At 38.0% G+C, this 23,016-nt stretch overlaps 1 protein-coding gene across 3 annotated transcripts in view; it reads left to right on the top strand.

The window, feature by feature from the left end:
• The window catches only part of RET (ret proto-oncogene), a 78,674-nt gene that overhangs the window by 29,688 nt on the left and 25,970 nt on the right, over positions 1 to 23,016 (top strand). For 2 of the 3 annotated variants that reach the window (XM_027649589.1, XM_027649588.1), the window contains exons 2-7: positions 12,698 to 12,946; positions 14,563 to 14,856; positions 15,334 to 15,575; positions 17,192 to 17,393; positions 17,852 to 18,051; positions 22,344 to 22,602. In XM_027649589.1, the coding sequence (XP_027505390.1) occupies positions 12,698 to 12,946; positions 14,563 to 14,856; positions 15,334 to 15,575; positions 17,192 to 17,393; positions 17,852 to 18,051; positions 22,344 to 22,602 (1,446 nt within the window). Of the gene's footprint in view, positions 1 to 12,002; positions 12,071 to 12,697; positions 12,947 to 14,562; positions 14,857 to 15,333; positions 15,576 to 17,191; positions 17,394 to 17,851; positions 18,052 to 22,343; positions 22,603 to 23,016 lie in introns of those variants that run through there. The other variant, XM_027649590.1, reaches the window with a different exon arrangement.

Raw genomic sequence — 23,016 nt, 5'->3', positions numbered from 1 at the left:
AAACCTTCGCCTAAATTACTTCCCACAACTGTCTTGTCTCTCGGTGGGCTGCTGTATTTGCAGCACTCAGTGGAACTGGTACGCTGAGGTACTTGGAGACAGATCTACGCAGAGTCCCTCCAGAGAATGTGCAGAGAGGTGTGAGAGTGCCAGGCTTCACTGGAAGTCTCTTAGTACCTGAATTCAAGTTGTTGGTTTGTTTTTTGTTTTATTTTGATTTGTTTTGTTTTAATTCTACATTGTGTTCCAGATAAGCAACTGGGTTAGATAGCTGAGCAAAGTTTTCTCCAGTGCATGGGAAAATATGGGAGGTCAAGCCCTTTCTAATAACATATAAAACTAGGGAATAATTGCTGGAAACAGCATTGCCTTCGAACTGATTAATGCAAGCCCAAAGCCAGAATCTTATCTCTTTCTTTGAAATCCATGTTGATTAAATTGTTAATTGCTTTAAATTGGAGAAATATGGAATGGACTGACACTTACTTATTTTCCTTCCAACTGCTTTCGTCTTTGCCAGCTGGTGTGTGGAACTCCTAGTGAGGACCAGGAGAACTGTTCATTCCAGAGTGGAGCAATGGGAAAGCCACAAAATGCTTTCAAGCAACTCCACCCTCACTTTTCTCGCATTGAAATCTCAGTAGCAAAGTTGCCCAGTACATTTCATTGTCCTCAGAAAAACACTGGCACATCAGCAAAAGAAATGTACACCAGAAATGTAAATATGGACACCTGTGGTTGGGTAATGCTTGGGAAGTAGCTTCAGTGCTCCTTGAGGGACCTCTAGGACCTGAAGATTGACTTATACCCTGGACCTTTTATTCTTTAGCCCGTAACTAGGAGAATATTATTCAAAAATTTTTCTAGACATTCAGCGTGGTTCTTGTGTGCATTTTGCATCATATACATTGTGGTGGTGTCTGGAGTCAATGTGGATCCACGTTAAAACTGAAATTGAGTTTCTTGTTTTCAGTAAAGCCTAGGTTACCAAATAATGCTTTAGGAACATTTAGCTTCAGCCTTGAGTCCTGAACCTGTTTGCAGAGGATATTTATGAAGAGTATATCTTACTGCAAGCATGTCATTGGTAACTGTAGCATAGAAAGAAATCTGTAAGTTAAAAAGGCTTGTATGTTGTGGTCTCCTTTTGACATGGAATGTAACAGTTGTCAGTAATGATAAAATGGGAATAGATAAGTGTTTCTATAAACTTAAGCTTTGTTAAGTTCTTACAACAAAAAGCATTAAGGCAAGCAGCTATTCATTCCTGGAACAGGGAAACTCATGGAAAGCATTCACGGAAAGGTCAATGCACTTGGTATGTGCCATGACTTTAAAACCCTGCTTGTTTTGTTGATGCCGATGTTTGTGGTATGTGTATGGAGGGTTTAAGGCACAGGTGAGAGTTTCTGAGCAGAGCCACCAAATCTGCAATTTTTAATTTACATTTCTCTGGTATTCAGTTGAAATCTGAACTTGTGTTTTCATTACACATTACGGTCTTTTAGCCTGGAAGTATTGCTGCCTTGATAAGGAAAGAGGGGAAGCAGAGGAAATGAGGTTTTTTACTGACACTTAAATTTAAAGCATGAGCTCTTGATGAAATAGAGCAACAAGCACCTTTGCAGAGGAGTTGAAAAATCAAAATGCCTTCATAAAATGTGCATGAAGATACAGTGCTGGAACAAGACCTGATTACTTGTTTGTGACAGGAGATGCCACTGGAGGTGTTTTCAGCTCATAAACAGAGCAGAAAGCATCAGTTTCACCATCTGAGAAAAATGTAAATGCATAAACTTTGTGCTTCAGTATTCTTTTGGGGTTGGGTTGCCCAGGAGCTAGTAGCTGAACGACGACAGTACTTTCTTTGACTCTGGGATTGTCACTTACAGTTTGTTTATTCATCAAAAACGTGTGATCAGAATGACTACTCTGGTAGTCCTACAGTTCAGAATAAATGTCAGCATCAAGGACTATCTGTGTGAATCACTGCAAACCAGAACTCAGTGCAAACCTCAGTGTAGTAGAAGAAGCTAATAATTATAAGCAGTAAGTGATCAGAAGTTACCCAACAGAAAAGCTGCTGTTTAGCAGCCTTAGTAAAATCTTTATCAGAAGTGACTTTATGAGAGATATAAAGAATTGTCTTCTCTTCTGTTGGCATTGGAGGATATGAACATGGGGCAAAGTTTTAACTTTTAAAGTAAAAAAGGCATTGAAATAGTTATGAAATGTGTTAAGTAAATTCAGTCTTTATTAACCAGAGTAGGATTGTTTTGTGTGTGCAACTGCTTGGCAGTCTGTGGTGGTTTGGCATGCCCTCCAGCAAGGGATTGGGCTGAAACCCAGAAGCTCACTTAAAGGAAAATAAAGCTGTTGTAAAATCCTTTACAGACCCCTACCATTCCAGGTTTTACTGCTGCTTTTATTGTTGTTTCTTTTAGACTTCTCTAGTTCATTGCTATAACTTGTCAAGAGTTCAGTGTAGTTCATATCTGTCTTAAAGCTGGTTGAGAAGAGCTGTCTAGAACAGTCTTCACTGTCCAATGCATATCATTAGTGGTCTGTCTTCCTGTTTCCAAGCCTTGTCAATACAATTTCTGCCCTTTTGCTGACAACATTTATGCTTTAAGACAACAGCATAATGACTAGCTACTGTGCAGTAATGAGTGAAAGTCCCCAAAGGAAAATTTCTGTTCTATTAAGCATTGATTTTGACAGCCAGGATATGGGGGGGGTCTTGTCCTTTTATTATGATTTTTTTTTATGAGGTGTAACACAGATCTTTCTGAAACTGTTTTAGAAGCAGGTCTGCCTTGTAAGAGTACGTAGGAAAATGTATTCTCTGCCAGGTGTCTTAAGGAATTAGAGGTTCAAATGCAGATGAGTCTTAACAGTATTTTAGTTCTTATATGTATATCTATTAAAAAGATAACAGAAATTGAACATTAAAAACAATATGAAAAGAACTTATATTCTCCATTTCATAGATCACCTAAAATATGGTAAACTACACCTAAAATAAAATAATAAAACCAAAATGCTCTGTTAGTTCATGACAAAACTTTAAATAAATCAATCAGTAAATAAGCTCGCAGTTACACTGAGATTTTGCTTCCTGGACTGAAAAATTGAACTGCAGGCTCATAGCTCCCTTGAGTGTTTGGAAAGAGAATAGCAGCTCTTAATAACAGAGCACTTTCCTGTGAGAGGTGGACATTCACGTCATTACCATTTTTCTGGCAACTTTTCAACAACCAGCAGCAAAAGTTTTCATTGATTGCCTCCTGCTGTAAGGCAGTAATTATACTGCTCTGTCTCTCTTTCATAAACTGCAGGAATTGCAGAAAATAAGGGAAGCTAGAGATATTAGATATGGATAAAACACTATTCAGGCTGAGCTATTTCCTATGTCACTACATGTGGTCTAGCAGGCTAATTTTTACACATCTGCAGTAAATATAGAAAATAGATTTTCCTGTGCAACAATGGAGAAGCCAAAGTAAAAATTCAGTCCAGATGCTGTAAAGTCATCCACTCCCTAGAAAACGAGAAGGTTTTCTTTGAAAACGCAACTTTTCTCTGAAAATGAGGTCCCTCTTGCCACAGCCCAGGTACAGGGTTGATCTTGCTGGAGATTTAGTCATTGTAGAGTTATCCCAAACTTATACTGTTATCATTTGGTCACGGTTTTTTTAATTGTTGCAATCCAGTGATGCTGAGGGGGGGGAAAAAGCTATTTGTGAGAAATATTGGTACCTATTTCACTTGAGCGTATTTTCCCTATGAAGATGGCTTAGGCATAGGAAATGGATGGAGGTGTTTGTGAATTGCACTGAGCTGTCAGAAAGTGATCCCTTATGCCTGACTCCATCTATCTCTAATTGACAGGAAGACTCGCGTTCATTTTGATGGTGCAGAATCAAGTGCAGCTGGAGGAAAGGAAATGGGGAAATTTGAGCTTAAGTAGTAATGGAATGCAGGAGTTTGTGCATATACAAATCTTTGTCATAAATCAACAGTTAATTGTTTCTCATTGATTTTCAGGACTTGGGATTGTGAAAATTTAGTACTTTATTAAGGAGTAGCACAGCGATCCAAATGTATATCTTAATGTAGTAAATGCATTGTGATACTGATGTCCTTTTAACTAAGATAATGAATTTAAAGTTATTTGTCTTTGCCTTCAAGGATCCTTTCATCTTGTCAAGTATGCTGAACAATTTCTGCAGATAAGAGTGTCTTGTGATTTATTTTCATATTTTTATGAAATGAATATATTTAGTTGTCAGTACCTTGTGCTCCTAATCGCTGCTATAATGTTTACCTTCCATGTGAGCTCAGGACTGTTAGAGTAAATATATGTGAAAACTAATTAAAGTATAACAAGAATTTAGAGCACTTGTATGTTACTACATTATTAATTGAGGACTTTATGGTTTTGAGATTTACAACTAGTGTATGTCAGTTTTATCACAGAACAGTGATACGTACGTCACTGGTCTTCTCTAGCTTCTCATTATCACAATCTTCATGTATATCTAATACATAAACACATTCTAGAAGGCACAGAGAGAGCATGCACAGAGAATGACTAGAAAAACAAATCTTTATTTAAAAATTAGAAATAAACTAGCAGACTGAGTCCACCGTTTTGGCATCTCTGGTCATAGAATGCAGAATAATTCCACTTGGCAGAAATACAAACAACAACATGAATGAGCCTCGAATGTGTTGGGTTTTGGGGGTTAATTGAAACTCGTGAAAGCAAAAGAAAATTACTGAAAAGTGTTAGATTAGAGTGACCCAGTGTTTGCAGAGCCTGTCTCTGACAGAGCTGGGAGTTGTAGAAAGATCGCATTGCAAGACTTTACTCTCAATTTTGCTTTTTTTCTCAATAATCTTATTCCCTTTCTACAAACCTATATAATGTAGAAAAGAGAGGATGTAAATGTAAAAAGAATCTATGAATACTTGAATCTCTTATTTTGTATATCTTCAGCAGTGCTAGGTTAGCCCCCAGCCCTATCTAGTTCCTGCTGCAGGGGGAGTATATTCAGAGAATGCATGCTATGAACTATTATTATTAAATCATAGAATATCCTGAGTTGGAAGGGACTCACAAGGATCATCAAGTTCAATTGCAAATTACTACAGTTTACTTTTTTGAAAAAATAATGAAAAGTGTACATAGGATTGTACAATGTTTCCAGTGCTAGGGAAGTACTGATAGCACCTCAGTGGGAATACTTCCTGGTTTCCAATGCTGGAATTGTTGACAGCTTCGTCTGTGTTCAAAGATTCAGCTACTATTTTTAAAAACTAATTTTTTCTTGTTCTTAGTGTTCCTTTTGCTTTAGAAGATTCTCACTGAATAAGGTGCTGTTTAGTTACAAAAATGGGCTACAAGCATGGGCTCTCTTTGTGAGATCATTTCTCTGATGCTTGCGAATTTGGATTAATTCTCAAAGCAAAACACAAAGAGGTCACTAGAAATACAGAAGTATGAAACGATAAATTGAGTCTGTACAGAGCTGAATTGGAGTGGTATAAAAATGAACCATTATGTCATCTTCATTTTTTATGCTGCCATGTAAGCACCCTAAATTTGACCCAGATGTAAATAAATTATATTAAATATTTATTATATAATTTGTGCTGCAAAACAATAGTGAGTTTCTTTGTCTTACATTTCAGCTCCATACTCCTGTAGAGCAAAATTATATCCAGGTATTCTCAAGCAATTAAGCCATACTTTATAGGAATGGCAGAATCAGGATCTGAAGAATTTTCAGAAACCCCTGCAATCTTTCCATGCAGGCTAATTTCTATGAGGGATGGTTTAAGTTTTGCTAACACTGGTATTTAGAACAGTGAAGCATGAAAAACTTACCTTTTTGCTAAAGTAACAAAACCCCAAACCCCAAACCAAAAAAATAACAAAAACCAACCAACCCAACAAACCAACTCCCCAAAAACATGAAACCAAACAAGACAAATGACAAATCATAAGAAAGTAAGAGGAAAGAAACTTCTAGCATTTTTTTGCACTTAAAATTAAAAAGTGATTTTCTAAAACTTACGTAGAAGTACAGGCTCTGGAAGGAAATCCTAGGCACAGGTTTGACCTTGGTCTGAACTGGTAAGTAGAGCTTCAGTAGAAGTGCTGTCCTGTTCTCTGGTAGATACTGAGCTGCACAGATTTTCCACAGTTCTTACAAATCCAAATTCATTTCTTTTTGATAAATTTAGGGTCTGTCTTTGATCTTGACATTTGTAAAATTTATGTTCAATCTGCATGATACAGAAAGAAAGCTTTCATTTTGTCAAATCCATCTTTTGGCTTTACCAGGTCTGTCTTATTATTGTCTTGTGGAATTCATTGTCATTTAGTGACTAGCAGGTCAATATAGGTGGCTGACTAAGCTTTTTTTTATCTAATACTTCTATCTACCTAATTTCTAGATTTTCAGTCTAAAATTTAGGGTTGTTTTCAATATGAGCATGGGAATCTGTTGAGGAAAATCACAAGAGAGGCAATTAACTTAAACCAGACCAGTTTAACAGGTCTGGAGTATATTCCAGTTAAGTACTGTTTCTGCTTACTATCACTTCATAAGGACCTGTTCTCTCTGGAGGTATCATGTTCTGTAAAACACATGTATTTCACTAATACTGCTGTTATTGAAATTTATTCTGTTGTTCTCTAACAATTCTGCTGCATTTAAATGTATACAAAAGGTGAAACTTAGCAATTACTCAACTCCATAAAGCTGGAGTATACTTTGAGAAAATTCCAATATGAAGCTCTACAGCAGTCTTTCCCCAGTAAACTCTAACCTGGGGCCCAGACAAGCAGCTTTATAAAAAACTAATTAATTTCATTTTCACTTTAATAGAGTTTCTTATGTTTTCTGGTTCATACCAAATCTGTTACAATTTCTGTAATGATCAGCTTAAAAATAACACACCTAAAAGTAAATAACATCGTCCTGCTGTCTTGCTAGTTAATGAAGTGAATGCCACTTCTTCCATTTGTCATTGTCCTAGTGACCCTCAAACACATTAGGAGTTACACCTGGCAGTAATGCTGCAGCCTAAACTCGGTGAGCTGATGGTGGAATTTGACTTCTCTGTATAAAACCAGAAGAAATGTTTGTGATTTGTGCCAGAAGCAGCCCCCGTTGGGTGGTGGTCATACACCCAGGGTGGTTGGCAGGCTGGCTTGCCCTGGTGCCTGGCTGTGCAGGCAAGTGAGGGGGAGATCAGTGGCCCCAGGGTCCCCCTGGCACCTGTACTGTGTCCCCTGTGGCACAGGCTGACTCATGCCATGGCCACCTGGTCAACTGATGATTGAATCCCAAGTGTTGCTTTTAGCTCTGCTGTTTCATACTACTTTTCTATTAAGTGACAAGTGGGTTTTTTTCTAAATTACAGACTTTTTGGTTTATGAGGGCAAGTTTATTTCCTAATTGTGTAGGGACTAGGAGGGAATTAAGTGAGGAAGTCCTTTAATTTAAAATATACAAGTGCATTACTGCCCTTGTTCTCTGATGAATCGGACATTAGGTATATTAATACTAGTAATGGAACATAATGGCTACTCGTCAGAACTAAAGATAATTATTTCAGGAACACAAAACTAACGTTGGCAGATAATTGCTTGTTGAAATCTGATGCTGTATAACAAATGGAGGATTATTAACAACAGACTGCCATGTTCATCTGTTATATCATTAAATCTTGCATGTTACAATGATAGGGCTATCATTTCATTAAAAGCCTTTTCTTGGAGATGCATGTCAATGTTTGATTAAGGATTTTGACTGCATGAGGGCTGTTCTGTTCTAAATAAGTTGTTGTCCTCCAAAATGCGGAGAAGCTCTGAGTAAATTTTGTCAGATGTGGATTATATATTACTTGCTGAATGAAAACTATCATTCCATTTCCATTTCGCTAATTTTTTTTCTTTATGTCTTTTTTAAAAACACAAACCAGTGTTTTTAATTGCACGTTCATCGAGCAGGCACCTTGAGATCTGTGAATATTTTCATCTACTGGACTAAAGTGTAATTTATAACACAAACTAGTGAAAAGAAGTTGGAAGGTAACACTCAGGCTTGAGAGACACTTTTCAGATTATGTGAGTAATGAAACCCAAAATAACTTTAGAGCCTAATGTTATATTTCAGCCATTTGAAGCTTCTCTTCAGAAGAGAATATTGGAGTTGGTTCTTCTGCCTTGTGGACCAGGGTAATAGAATGCTCCTGATCAAGAACCCCACTGTGTGCTGGTTGTCCTGTCTTATCACCATCTCTAACATTCTTCGAGACTCTGCAGGTGATCCACCCAGACCTGAGATGGTTTTCTAGTTATCTGAGCATGTCCTTTCCCAGGACAAATCTTGTGACTTGGGTGGTTCACTTTAAAACAGGCTGTCTGAAGTCTGCAGTTGTACCTTGAAAGATCGTTACAAACATTGTTTGGGAGAATGTCTTGCAGTGAAGTCTTCCTCTATGCTAATAAAAAATTTCGTGCCACTTCAGTTTGTGACTAAAAAATAAATTATATTTTTTGTCATCGTGGTTGATCGTAAGAATATAATGTTTCTATAGTCCATTTAACAGTTTTCATCAAGAGTTGTCCCCCAGTGCTGCTCAAAACTAGAACAGCATGCCTAAAAAGTACTAAAAACATGTAAAGTTTTCTGCAGCAAATTGTGTACAAAAAAAAAATCAATTTGTATCAAAAAAGGCATTATTTACCTAATCATTCATGATTGAAAAAAACCACATGAAAAATTGCTTTATTTCAAAAGGCAGTCATGAAGGCTTCAAAGTACATATAATCTCATTTCTCTGCTCTTGTTTTACCTGCTTTCTCTCGCTGAACTGGAAAACTGCTGTCATAACTGTATCTATTTCCTGTAGGAGCTATTAGTTAGTAGCATTACATCCGCTTAAACGTGATCACTTTTCTCTTCTGTGTGTTACTGATATGCTATTATCCCATAATTTTGCTCATCCATCAGAGGTTGCCATGTTTCCTGTGCTGTTTGTAGTACGGAGAGCTGAAACATCCTCTAAAAAAAATTCAGAGATTCCAAAATATTTCAACAACACTCTCTCTATTACGTTACTCATGTATATTACAGAGCACAACCTTCTTGTGGTATATTTCAAGTTGTAATGTGAAATTTTTGTCTGCTTTTAATTCCTAAGCAAAAGCACTTTAACAATCAGTTTTGAATGTAACCATCTCATTTTCTCTTTATTTAAATGGCAGATTCATTAAAAACTCCATCTGGCTTCCATAGGAAGCTTGCACAAGTCCTTGGAAATGGATTTTTTTTTTTTCAGGACACAAGGAAGTGTGGCCAGGATTAGAACCTCTTCCTCCTGCAGCATACTTGCCAGATGGCACGTTTATTGAATCTGGTTTTAACTCACTAGAGCTTAAAAGAATGAACACAGCTATGAGATGTGGGTGCTATGTTTCTACTTCAAAGGTCTCCTCAAAGATTAGCCTCCTGAGATTTATATGCAGAGTGTAGTTCTGACCTGAGCAGTCTGTTGCATACCTCTCATCTCTTTCAGTGCTTGAAATGGAGTTAGGGTGACACAAACAACTTTACAAAATCCCAGTAATTTCAAATATTTGGTGTATCTTGTTACATAGCTAAATCAAATTCATATTTTTTTAACTTATTTTATTTTACAGTCTTTTTTCCAAGTCTCTTCACTTGAAATATGTTTTCTTTACATTTTCAAGTTAAACATGAAGGTATGAGATATCCACTGATGTCACTTAAAACTGCCCTTGGGTGTTGCCCTCAATATAGAAGTCTGCTCTGAACTAAAAGCTAACAGTTCTGATGGACAAAATTTAGTTTTATGAGCTTTAAGTGTGAATCAAGGAGTAAAAGATCTTGCTTCTGCTTTAATTCCCTACAGCAGTGTTCCCTCCTTGCTTAAAGTGGCTTTTAATTCAAGATAGAGTCACAGAGTAGTCTGAGTTGGAAGGGACCCACAAGGATCATCGAGTCCAACTCTTTAGTGAATGGCCTCTCTGGGGATCTAACCTTGACCTTGGCATTATTAGCACCATGCTCTAACCAACTGAGCTAATTTCAGTTTTAAAACTTGTGAAATACATTTCTGGTTAATTAGTGGTGCAAATTCTAAATTATTTTATGAAGGAACCCTCTTTTCAAAATACAAAGCACGGGTTTGCATTTCTGTTATTTACAGAGAAATCAGATTTTTATATTACAGGATTTTTTTTCCTTTTTTTTTTACTATGGAGAAGACTCCTCCTGTGAACTGATGCCAAAGAACTTCAGAGAGTCTGCAGCATAAATATTAACTTTATCTTTCAAGTGCAGACCAGTCAGGATGCTGACCTCTGCTGAGGTGTAGTTGCTTGCAAGGTTTCAGGCATGTCTGCCATAATTATTTATGTATTTGGTTAAACACAACTGCAGTGTGAGCCCTGACTTATAAAGCAAAGAATATAAAGATTAACACACTTCTTTAAGACAAGGAAACAAATAATTGCAACTCAAAATATTCCAGTTTTTCCCTTTTGCACTTTCACATGTTACACATTGATACTGTTAATATGTACTCTACTTTCTATATACTCCTTTTACTGGAGGTGATTTCATGTCTCTCTGTGGTGCTGGTTCTTGTACCACAAGATGTGTTTGTGGTGCTGAGCACACAGCATTACTCATGTTGGGACTACAGGCTTGGAAATAAGGAAATAATAATTATTCCTCTGTCCTGTAGCTAGTGTTGTATTAGGGTCATTTGTATGCATTTGTGGGTTAAAAGTAATTTTTTAGTCTTGAGTAGTGAATTTTCAGTGTTGAATTTCTTGTGAGGAAGTTTTCATTGTTCTAGAATCAAGTTTTTATACAAAATACTCCAAGAGAGACTATTTGCTTGCACTGGGACTAGGCTTGCTATTTGGATATTACCTTATCCCTCTCAATAATGAACCTCTCTGTAATACTTCTAATAGCTCATATTCCCAGGTTTTCCTTCACTTCAAAAATGAGAGAGACTGAAAAGATATTTGAAATTTATTATAAATGTTCAGGAATCTTAACTTAAAAAGAAGATGTTGATAGCACCAGAATGAAAAATAAATATTTTCTCCAGAGAGAGGATGTCAGGATTTAATGCTTTTCTAAAACTCTCAAAAAATATTGTTGGCTTCCCTTTGATTTAAGTCCTTTGGAGTGAGTTCACCTACCATATTACTTTAGCACCTTATTCATATATTGCAAAGTATATATATGGAAGAAATAATGGGTTTCTGTAAATCTCATGGATGTAATTGCATCCAGGGATACTGATCATGTCATGAATCATTGGAAGGTACAATGGTTTCTGTGGTATTTCCAAATGAAATTAGAGATCTCTTGTTTACAGTTCGTTTGCGGTGCACTCCATTCAGTAGAACAGTGTATGGATCCAATAATAATACAAAATAAATATGTCCTATAGCCTGATGCTATTTTGAAGATATTTTGGAATTATATCCCTAATTTTACTGCTACATTACTATCATTTCCAGTTGTATCTGGCTTGATTTAAGCTGAGAGAGCTTTATAGTAGTAACAGACGGAAATTGTTATTGTTTACATTTGTTCAGCAGATGTGTGAGCTTTTTATGTGCTTGAATCCTTATCAAAGTGGACTAAATGATGCACAATTCTGCAGCATGCAAGTGTTCTTTTGGATGGGAACGAGTACGGACTGTCAGTGCATGTGAAGTCCAAGAGTGACAGTTCCAGTATTTCAGTGCCTATGAGTGCAATGAGCATCACTTTGTCCTTTCCTTGCTTATCAAGCATTCCACTGTGATCATATTTGCAAGAAATGAAATTGGAGGGGAAGAATTGGAAATGGGTAGAGAGACCATTGCAAAATGACCCAGTAAAATGAGATCAGTTGAAGAAACTGGCATCAAGGGGCAGTTGAGCTCTACTGAATGTAAATGTCTGCCGTGCCAGGGTAGGAGGTGATTGGGTCAGTCACAACCACTGTACCAAAAAGAAATGTACATTTTCCTCCTCATTCAGTTCCCAGCTTTCTCATCTGTCATATTTAAAATACTTACAAGACTTTCATATCAGTTTTTTTTAACCAACTCCCATTTTCTGTACCGAAAGTGTCATGCTGGCTTGTTGAAAAAGGAGGGAGCCACAAAAGGACTCCTGTATAAGAGGGGGTTTATGTAGTCTGAGGAAAAGTGTGTAAGCCACTGATACATTTCTGTGTTTTCTCTCAACAGAGAGGATGTTTAGGCTTTCAGCAGAATTACAACTGAGAGAGCCAGGTAGAAACTTAAGTAAAATTTGTCAAGCAGAACTTCCTTAAGTGTTCTGCTTAAACTGGACCTTGTCTGCAGCAAGGCAGTTTTGCTTTCAAAAAGCAGATGATTTTGTAACTGGAACATAAGCTATAGAGCACATTTTTGGTGGCTGTGTCCTTGGCTTGAGTGCAGTAAAACTGTATTTATTTACACCAGATGAGGATCTGCCTTTTTCCACATCTTTTTTAGTGCTTCTTTACTTCTTAGAGAATGAAGCCTTTGGTTCTTTGGAAATAGATCTCTTAAGAAAATGCCAGTGCAGAAAATCATTTAACTGGGACTACCTCTTCTCTTGTATGCCTTCCTTTGCAGTGGCCTTTGGTCTCTACTTCCCCAGGAAAGAGTACTTGGAGAATGTGTACATCGATGAGCCAGCAGGTATGCCGCTCCTGCGCATCCATGCCTTGAAGGATTCACATGAAGAAGTGGCCCACTTTCATCTGTGCCAGAATCTCATTTCTCGAGCAAGATCCCATGAAAATAATTGGTTTCAAATCAGAGAAAAAACAGGACTTCTCTACCTCAGCAAAAGCCTGGATAGAGATGACTTTAACATGTTGTGTAAGTATAAGAAGATTAGCTTTTCTTGTTGAGGTGTCTGTTCTTAGAGAAAAATACCTTCAGATATTGAGATTTCTCCAGCAGAAGATGAGCATCACATTTGAAAAAACCACATCTACCCTTTTAAAATGAGGAATCTGACTCAATGAAACCCACAACAGGGAACAATATGCCAAAACAAATGGTGACCTTGGACAGATCCAGTTGCTTGCACTGGGGACTCCAGTAGGGTGGGAAAATTGCATTACTTGAAATATTTTTTTCCTGCATTTCACAGCTGTATAAGTCACAGCTTTACACTGAGGTTTGCAGTTTGTTCGTCTACTGATGCAAGTGAGGCCAATTCCAGCACTTAGTGCCCAGAGCAAGGCTGTTAGAGAGGTTCAAACTCTTGTAAATGGTCCTTGAATTCTGGTAACATGGATTCACAAAGTACATTTGCGTATAACACCCAAGAGCTCTTAGAAGAAATGGTTAATTGTACCTCTCTCCCTCTCTTGAGATTTGGCTTTGTTAGAGAAGCTTACTGTTGAACTACAGAAATTAATTATCTCCTTTTTCTTCCCTCTTCTTTTATACTCTAGCAGCAAATTGGTTTTGGTGATTTTGATCTATGAGGAAATTAGGTATCATTAGATGGTGGAGGAGGAAATGGGTGAGGAGTTAATGGCATAGTGCTGTGATCAGTTGCAGAAATTTTACTGTTGGAGAGAGTCTGTAGTAACTGTCTTCAGTTTGTAAGAGCCATATATCAACTCTACCCTCTGACTTAGGCACCTTGATGTTGAAATTTTCAACTTCATACACTTACTGTTTTATTTTTCGAGTGCTGAGTGTTTGATATCTGAAAATGATACCATTTTCACTGCATTTTTGGTGCTTGGTGTTCATGAATATCAGATAGCTCTTTGTAACTGAACAAAGGAGGAGCATCTATCCAGCACCTGAGAGCCTTGTTTTGTTCCTGCAAATCAAAGTGACCTACAACATCTTTTCAAGTGAATTAGATCTGTTACAGAGGTATTTCTGTGCTGTCTGTAGTCAAACCAAGGTAATCAAAATAAGGCTTGAGGGTGTAGTAGTAGATGCCACAGGTTACTTTTAACTTCTATTTTATCTCTTGTCCAGCTCTTTATATTTCAAAATGATGAACAATCTGTCCTCTAAACCTAAACAATTTGACCCATATCCTCAACTGGAATAAACTGTCAGAATGCGGTGACTGAAATGATAGTAGTTATGGGTCTGTCCTGAATATCTCTTCCATTTCATGCATTATTTTTCCTGCTTCCACCCTACTCTGCTCTAGTCCCTTCAAAAAGCAGTCCTGCAAAAAACTGATTATTAATAGAGACCTGCTTTATGTTAGTGTCTTACAGACAGAATGCTGATATTGTTTGTGAAGTTCCATAATGTAAAATTGGTGCTAAGCCCTTAGTTTTTTTAGTTGCTGGGATTATTAAGGTTTAAGGTCTTCCCACCAGAAGAATTGTTTTATCACATAATAGGACTAAATGATTATTTATGAAATAATGGACTAGAGTAGAAAATGAGGAAAAGAAATGTTGTCTTGTCTTCTGTAAAATATTTCTTCTGGTGTTTTTTTTCCCTTGAAGCTGTAGGAAACTGGATGCCATTATCAAAGGTGATGCTGTATGTCTTCCTTTCATCTCACCCTTTCCAAGAGAAGGAATGTGACTCTGCTACACGCACCACGGTTTTCCTCTCTTTGATCAATGCTACGGCACCAGCTTGCAGTTCCTTGACAGCAAGGCAACTTTGCTTCACAGAAATGGATCTCTCCTTTCACATCAAGGAGAATAAACCACCTGGCACATTTCATCAGCTCCAGTTACCCTCAGTTCATCATCTGTGTCAGAATCTCAGCATTTCCTACAAACTGCTAGCAGGTAAAACTGGAACTGAGCTGGTCACGTACCAGCAATAGATGCAAACAGCTGCACTGTTAAAGATCTCTTTTGTAGTAGATCCTCTAGATTGATTCTGTAAAGGAAGTTCCATTGCAGATGTAAACTGAACTTGAAGATTTTGCTTTTGAGATATGCAGAGGGGATGGGAAGGAGGACTATCCCCTTCCCTAAAGAAAAGATTACTTCTAGAAGTTTGTATCTGCTAAAAGCAGACTGAGAGTAACCTGAGCTTTAAATGGTCCTGCTTCTAGACTGTAGAATCTTCCCATCTATTCCATGTTTTCTCCCTACCCTAATATAACCACACAAATTCCTTCTATTTCACTTCTGAGTCTGTCTTTTATTGCATAGTCATGATGCCCAAATGGATTGCAAAAGAGTATTAAAGAAGAAAACTCTCAGAGCCCTATACTGGGAAGTGATTGTCCCTCTTTCTCCTGTGGCTGTGTTTTCCAGCTGAGGGTCTGCCCTTTCGCTACAATGAGAACACCACCAGTGTGCGTGTGACACAGCGCCTGGACCGAGAGGAGAGAGAGAGATATGAGCTGATTGCCAAGTGCACTGTGAGAGAGGGATTCAGGGAAATGCAGGTTGAGGTGCCCTTCCTGGTGAATGTGTTGGATGAAGATGACTCTCCTCCCTTCCTTCCCAATGGCACTGATACTGCAGATGCTGTTGTGGAGTTCAACAGGAAAGAGGTAATGTTCTCCTTTACCTAGTGCCTGGAGTAGGAACTCAGCAGTGGGAGGTGTGACTACTGGGAAGCACCAAGTTCTGGATAATGGATCTCAGCAATGAGCCCATCATCACACCATACTCTAGAGACTGTAAAATGCTGTTTGTAGGATTCCTGTCCCCCGAGTTATATCTTATTCAGGCCCCAAAAGAAAGAAGAGTTTGGGTTAATTAAACAGTGTGAAGAAATTTGAGCAGTTTCCAAGGTCAGGATGGACAGTTGCTGAGTCCGTGGTTAGGATTGCTCTATCTCTCCACACTGAGCTCTGCTCTGTTTGTTATGGGGTTGTTTCCCCCAGATGATTAAAACTGAGTGTTGTTAGAGCAAGTATATCTATGTAAGACATCAGATCTACATTCAGAACATTTATTAGGATGCTGTAGCAATAGTGGTTGACTTCTGCAGGCAAACATTGCCCCTGTGAAGTTTCCAGGGCCAGGCTGTTAAGGGAGAGCTCCAGGATCTTCTTTTAATTGTGACCTTTCACTTCCCCGTTACCATGCCAAGGTGATCTTTCTAAAGATCTGAATCCCTGGGTGTCTTTGGTAACCCTCTGCACACATACACCACTTGCTTCAGTAGAGCAATATACAGGTGAGCTTTTTGGCTCTTCTGTAGGAGAAACAACCCTTTATAAGTCAATGGTATAGATAAAGCATTTCTTTGGGGGCCTAAATGATGCAGTTTTCATGAGAGAACTTCTGTTCCCTAATAACAAGATCTCTTTTGGTAGTCAATTCTCCCTTCAAAGTACATTTTGATCATATTTGTGTCTGGAAGGGAAAAGACTGATTTTGGGAGTTTGCTGCCATCTCCCGACTGGAAGAAGTCTTTACAAGACACCTGTGAACATCCCATTTGCCTGGGCATAAAGTAATTCCTTTTTATATTTGAAAATTTTGAAATTTAGCTCTGGATGATAGAAAGTGAAGGTCTCATAAAACTGTTTGATAAAGTAAAATATTGTTTTTGAAATTACATGTCTGTGAAGTGTTCACTATGTAGTGAATTTCAGTGATATTTTGCAGTAAAAAAAGGCATTATGTTTGGAAACATTCCGTTCAAACAAATCTGAAAGAATAGAATTGCTAATAAAAATCTTAAAGGCCTTTTGGTCACAGTGTCCAGGTAGAAAACAGCAATCTAGAAGACTAAGCAGACAACCCAGCCCACTTCTGTCATGTGGGTAATGAGTTTGACCTGTCTGAATGTATTTCGTGTCTTGTAAGTGCTGATATTACTTACCTGCTTTTTTTAGGTAGCGTTGTAGAATAACTGATTTTAAGAAAAGAAAAAAATCAAGAGCTGTGCATGTGTGCTCATTTCCTACCTCAGCAGTTTAGCACTGTATTTAGACTCAGGCTCAAATGATTATATAGCAAGTTCTTTTCCGCTGTCATCCTCTTTTGAGCTTCTAACTCAGATCCAAATAGGTCTGAAATAGTGATAACCTGAATCTTAAAATTAATTTGAATTAAAGTGGGTTTCAGCGAAAGTTGTAAGGTTAAAACCTTTGACCAATATTTCAATCTCTAAAACACATGCCATTCAGCAATGCCATTTATCTTTTCCTTCTAGGGAACTGTTCTTGCGACGCTGACTGTGTACGATGCAGACACCACACCCATTTATCCCCTTGAAAGCAGCAGAAAGAAATACCCAGGAACCATTGTCACTGATGATCCTTGGATAAGTGAAACATTTCGTGTAGAGCACATCTTTGATGAAATCCACTTCAGCCCAAATGGCAGCCAAGTGAGGGGAACTCGACATGAGTACAGTAAGGTCTCTTTCTTCAAATAAAGGAGAAGTTGCTTGTTAGTGGTTGACCAGTGAGCTATTGTAAGCATTTTGTAAATATTGAGCCAATGAAAGATGAGAAATTTCAAGTTTGGAAAGACTGAGTTTTAAATATGTACTGAAAAAATGGAGTTTGTGCATCTCTGAGATAGGGAGTATACAGGAGTGTGTTTTGTAAACTGATAAGTAAGAGGTTTTAATTGTAGGATTCTCAGCATGGTAGGTAAGAAGGGAAGAGGGCCTCCCAAACATCTTGAATTGCACAGACATAACTCCATAAGAACATATTTCATATTTAAATTGCCTTCTGTTTCCTGTTAGGGAATTTTGATATGTATACTTAATTTTGTTATGTCTATTTTTGTTGGGGTTACTGTATCAAAATATACACTTAAAGATAATGTGGACTGGTAATAGACTAATCTTCTTCCTGTGCAGAACTGGTACTGAATAAAAGCATTTCAGTCACAGAGCATCGTTACTTCCAGCTGGATGTTTTGGTGAATGACACGGAATTTCATGGCCCAGAAAGATCAGTGATGCTTCATTTCAATGTCTCCATCCTCCCTGTCAGCATTCAGTTTTCAAACATGACTTACCAGTTCACAGTGAACAGAAATGCTGAACGCTTTGCACAGGTAAGAACTGTGTAAATGATACATTCACTTTCTGATAGAGCTTGGTGGATGGATCACTGGGATGAGGTGCCTTAAACCGTTTGTTGGTTTTAACTGTTTTAAGTAGAATCAGTGAAAAATGTGATACCAATATGATTGGTGCTGGATGCAGTGGGTAGCAGGTAGACTGGGCAGTAGCTCTCTCATCACATAATAATAGAGAAGGACCCACACATGGAAGTACTAATAGGGAAAAATAATGTGTGTTATGGACAGGAGGACTTACAACCATGAGTGGCTTAGGCTTGAATAACTGGAACAATATCAAGGGCAAAAAAATAAATTTGCCCAGCTGTTGGAGTTCCAGCTCTACATATTCCAGTATATTAATGGCTTTTCTTAAGATAATGGCTAGTTAGTAATTAATGTGTATCCTAACTTAATCCCCATTTTAGCTTAATCACCACCATTGGCCATTAATAATGCTTCCCAGAAACACTTTCTAACACGTTGACGTTAATCAGGTGAAAATTACAATGTAACTTCTATGGAACATGTACATTAATAAGGAACTAGTTCAATATACTTCATGTTATGAAAGTGAATATTAAAAACATCAGTGATGAGCCTTTTTGGGAGAGCTGCTGGAAAGCATACCTTGTAACTATTGCAGCAGAGAGGAGGACTGAGATTAAAATATGATCATCCCAATTACAGAGAAAACCAATTCATTAGAAGACTCTTAAGGACGAATTAAGTTTTATTAATCTTTAAGCCTCTGGCTAATTGTAAAAAGAAAGAAAAAGGGAAATTAGATATATTGCATGTTCTTTTATTTAATCTGATGAAATACACTGTGGCTTGATAGCTCTTCAGAGTACAGAACAGGCTGTACGTGAGCAATAAAAATGCTACTGCTCTGGCAAGGGACATTTTGTCCATAGTCTGCACTGAATATCCTAAGTCAGAGAAAGATACTGAGAGTGCTCACATAGCAGTCTCCCTATGAAAAGCTACTCCTTTATGACATTTTGTGATGCCTTGTGGCTGCAACTTTTCAATTCGCAATCCGTAAGAAACTTCAGAGGCTATTCTGTTCCTTTTGTGCAGATCAAATTATTTTTGATGTTACATTTGAGGTTTTTGTAGCACCAGATTGTGAAAGCTTTATTCTCCCCTGTTGCCTGGGGATAGGGTGAAACTGGTGGATTTCCCCCTAAAAGAAGTAATAGCACAGGTGTGTAAGATACTCATAGTCTAAGCTCTTATGATCTAGAAATGTGCCCCAACTGTATCTTTGTCACAACATGACAACTTTGTAAAAAGTGTGGAAACTTACCTGTTAGGTAAGTATGAATTTAGATTAATTAATCAGGTTTTTTTCTGAGTGTGTTTTTATATATAGGTGTATGCATACAATAATATTATGAATGAATGAGCTCCACATTAAATTTGGTCAATCATGTTTATCTATGCATGCCCTAGATTGCTTGAACACATTAGTTTTAAAATCTGGGAGTATGCATTTTTTTAGTTCCAGAGTGCAAAACAAAAAAAAAAAAAACACAAAAAGTTGACTTTTAAAGCTGCTGGTTTTGCATGTCGTCATGAGAGTCAAACATCTGAAAAGGAATTTTAGGATTTCTGAAAACAGTGGTGCTTCCCACCAACTATGCAGTTTCACTGGGTGGCAGTAGTAGTAGGGAAAACTGTTCCTGGCAAGAACTCCTCCAAGTCTTTGGGAAGAGATCTTTTTCTTTGTGCTGTCTAAACACAAATTCACAAAGAGATTTTGTTCTGATTCTTGAGCAGAGAAGTGTAAAACTCATTCTGGCTCTGGAGGTGGTGTTCTCAGTCAGTGTCATCTCAGTTGAAGTGTCATCCACTTACTTCTGAGACTGGGTTTGAATTTGGTATGCTCAGCTTGGAGCACAAGTCAATGTAAGCAGCTTAGTCCCCAGCACTTCACATTATTAAAGCTGGCTGCATAATTAGCCGGGATAGGCCAGAGCAGTCAGGAAAAGTACTGGGCCAAATCAATATGAAGGCTGAACTGTCTCTTGCCCTAAGGAAAACACAGGAGCGTGAAGAAATTATTAACTGCTGGGCTGATGCCATTTGTCTATTTGAGCAGCTAAATGAATTGAATAACAGGAGCATGGCCTGATGGTACAGGCTTGCCCAGTGGCATTTAACTTATCAAAGGACTTAAAGATCTATTGACATTTACTGAGACAAATGATGAATAACATTGGCTGAGATTTTTAGAGAGGTTATATGTCCAAATGTCCCCAGAATTCAGTGAAGAGGAACATTATCATTATCCAGACTTCAATAAACTCTGGAGCTCAAGAGATGGATTTTTTTGTTCCTATTTCTGATAATGGTATTTCTATGTCAACTATTGAGTCTTGCAAAATGCACCTTTGAAGGTTCCTCTCCTATGAGTTGATGTTAATCCTGATTACCTGGTTTTTCACCCTCTTGAGAAAGGGGAACTGGCTGCTTCCACCTTTTTCCTCTAGGACTGTGATTTGCTGAGAACTGAGCTGACTCCAGAATTTGTGGAGCAGAGCAAAGTTACAAGGTTGGGCTTTCCTTAGTAGAATCAGGCAAAAAGAGAAAGCCTATCTTTATCTTTCTTGCAGAAATTTCTGGAGGGGGTCTTTTTAGCTTCTCCTCAAATTTTACAGAGAAAGCAAAACTGGCCAATGCACCGTTCTAAGGATAATCTGCTCTTCAGGGACCCTGAAGTTATGGGATCTTGTCCATCCCCATTGAAGGAAATTTCTGTTGGTCAGAATCAGCAGTTCCTGGAAACAGAAGTTATGACAGAATAGGCAGAAAGGGCAATTCAGTGTAGTCTGTATAAAGGTCAATGCCATGGAACATCATTGTGTTCTCCTACTGCCTCAAGGGAACACCATCTCAGCAGCTGCAAACCTCTACCAGTTGCAATGCAGCACCAAGGCTGAGATGACTGGTTCTGCAAGGGACATGTCTAGACCTTGTGTCTAGACAGAGTTTATAAACAGTGGAAATCTTGTCCTCTTTTTCTTCCTGCCAGTCCCAGCATGCTATGGAGAGGAGAGAGCCAGAAAGAAATGGCCTAGCTTCTGATTGCTTTAATAGTCTTTCTATGTTATCCTGGCACCAAAAAAAACCCAACAAAAATGGTGCCAAATGAACCATCAGTGATGTGAGTGGGAATAATTTAGATAAAGTGGGACTATCTTATGACAAAATATGCTTATAGAACTTCAAAGGCTTCCCCTCTGACTTTAAATAGTCCAAGTTCATGGGAAGAGGTCTTAGTACAAAAAACCTTTTTTTTCTGTTACATTTTTAAATAAGAATGCTGAAACCAAGATGTACAGATATGCTTTTACCAGCAGTGGTGTTACTTGAAAACATTTCTGAACTGCAGCGTTTGAAAATAATCCATCACCAAGTTCCCTTCAATAACACCCCACCCTTCACATTGTGGTTTTCCCTGCAAAGGAAGCCAATGCCTCTGGGCCTGATCCGAATCCCACTCTTGTAAATGGAAAAACCAAAGTGAATTTTGGATCAGTTCCTGTGAGAGCTGGACAGGACATGGGGCTTTACATTCCTCTGCTTCTTAGATGATGTGTTTCAGACTGAGGAGTGTTCTAGCCTAGATATTCTGGCAGGCAGAAGTTCAAATATGGCAAACCAACATATTTTAATTTTTAGAATAAAATGTTTTAAAATTGCGAATGGGAAACAATGAGGTTCTTATTCCTTTTAAGGCTTTCAGAGAACTCTTCTGGACAGAAACTTTTTGACTGTAATATTATAAACATGAAGTAATAGCAATTTTTATGTTATTTGAAAAGAACCTTAACTTTGTTCATGCTGAGCTCTTTGCTTCCTTGAGGAAAACCATAGTTTTTTTCACTAGTCAGCCTGGGACAGAACAGGGACCGAGACCGAACTCAGACTTTCCCAAGGGTCTTGTTCTTGCTGAACACTGCTGATCATCAGCAATAGGCACCAAATACTACTGATTCTCTGGGTCAAGGCTTTTTGCATTTCCACTGCTAGCCTGAAGACAATGGTAATGCTTGACCTCTCATTTTTACTGAGAATAAATCTCATTTAAAGCATTTGTAGTAAAATATAAAATCTATAAACCCAAAATAAATGCTGAATTCTGCAAGTAGTATCCTTCATATATAAAATGAAGTATCCTTCATTTTATTCCAGATGTTTTTGGGAAGCACTTAACATTTTTTATGTATAGTTTTGTTTCTGTTGTTTGTGATTTCTTTGTTGGTGTTTGAGCCCAGATAGGAAAAATCTGCATTGAAAACTGTATGAAATTCCGTGGTGTAAACATCACCTACAAGTTGCTGTCCCCCAATGCAAGCTGCTATCCTGTGGGCATCCTTCAAGGCCGAGAAGACAAATATGGAAGCCTTTATGTGAACGATTCCTCTGCGCTGCGCAAACCCGAATGCAAGGAAATACAGTACACTGTTCAAGCTACAGACAAGCAGAGCAGGAAACACGCCAGGACCCTCCTCACTGTTGTAGTGGAAGGAACTCGTAAGTACCCCAGTCAGAACTCTTCACTTACTGTTACTGTGTCACTGGTATTTGTGATGCCAGTAACTGGAGTAGGGTGATCTATAGCTGATGGCATTAACAATGAAAATGAATCTGAGCTACAAGACCACAAGATCACAAAGTCTGTGTTTTGAGTTTTGAGTCAGACCTTCCTGTAGCAGATATTTGTTTGAAGAAGTAATGCACAGAACTCGTGCAGTGTATCACATGCAATTCATAATGCTCATGATGACATTTGACTTAGAAGAATCTTTAGTGTGTGTGTCTGTGTGACCTTTATTTTGTATTTCACATATTCCCATGGAAGAAAAAAGAGTGTACAGATGTGTATCTGTCTGTATGAAACAAGAAATCTCTGGCCTAAGTATATTTATTATATAGATATAAAAATAT

The sequence above is a fragment of the Corapipo altera genome, unplaced genomic scaffold (assembly GCF_003945725.1).
Source record: "Corapipo altera isolate COAL_440 unplaced genomic scaffold, ASM394572v1 53, whole genome shotgun sequence".
Taxonomy (NCBI): Eukaryota; Metazoa; Chordata; class Aves; order Passeriformes; family Pipridae; genus Corapipo; species Corapipo altera.
Note: the sequence above shows the minus strand (reverse complement) of the source record. Positions and strands in the feature narration are given on the sequence as shown.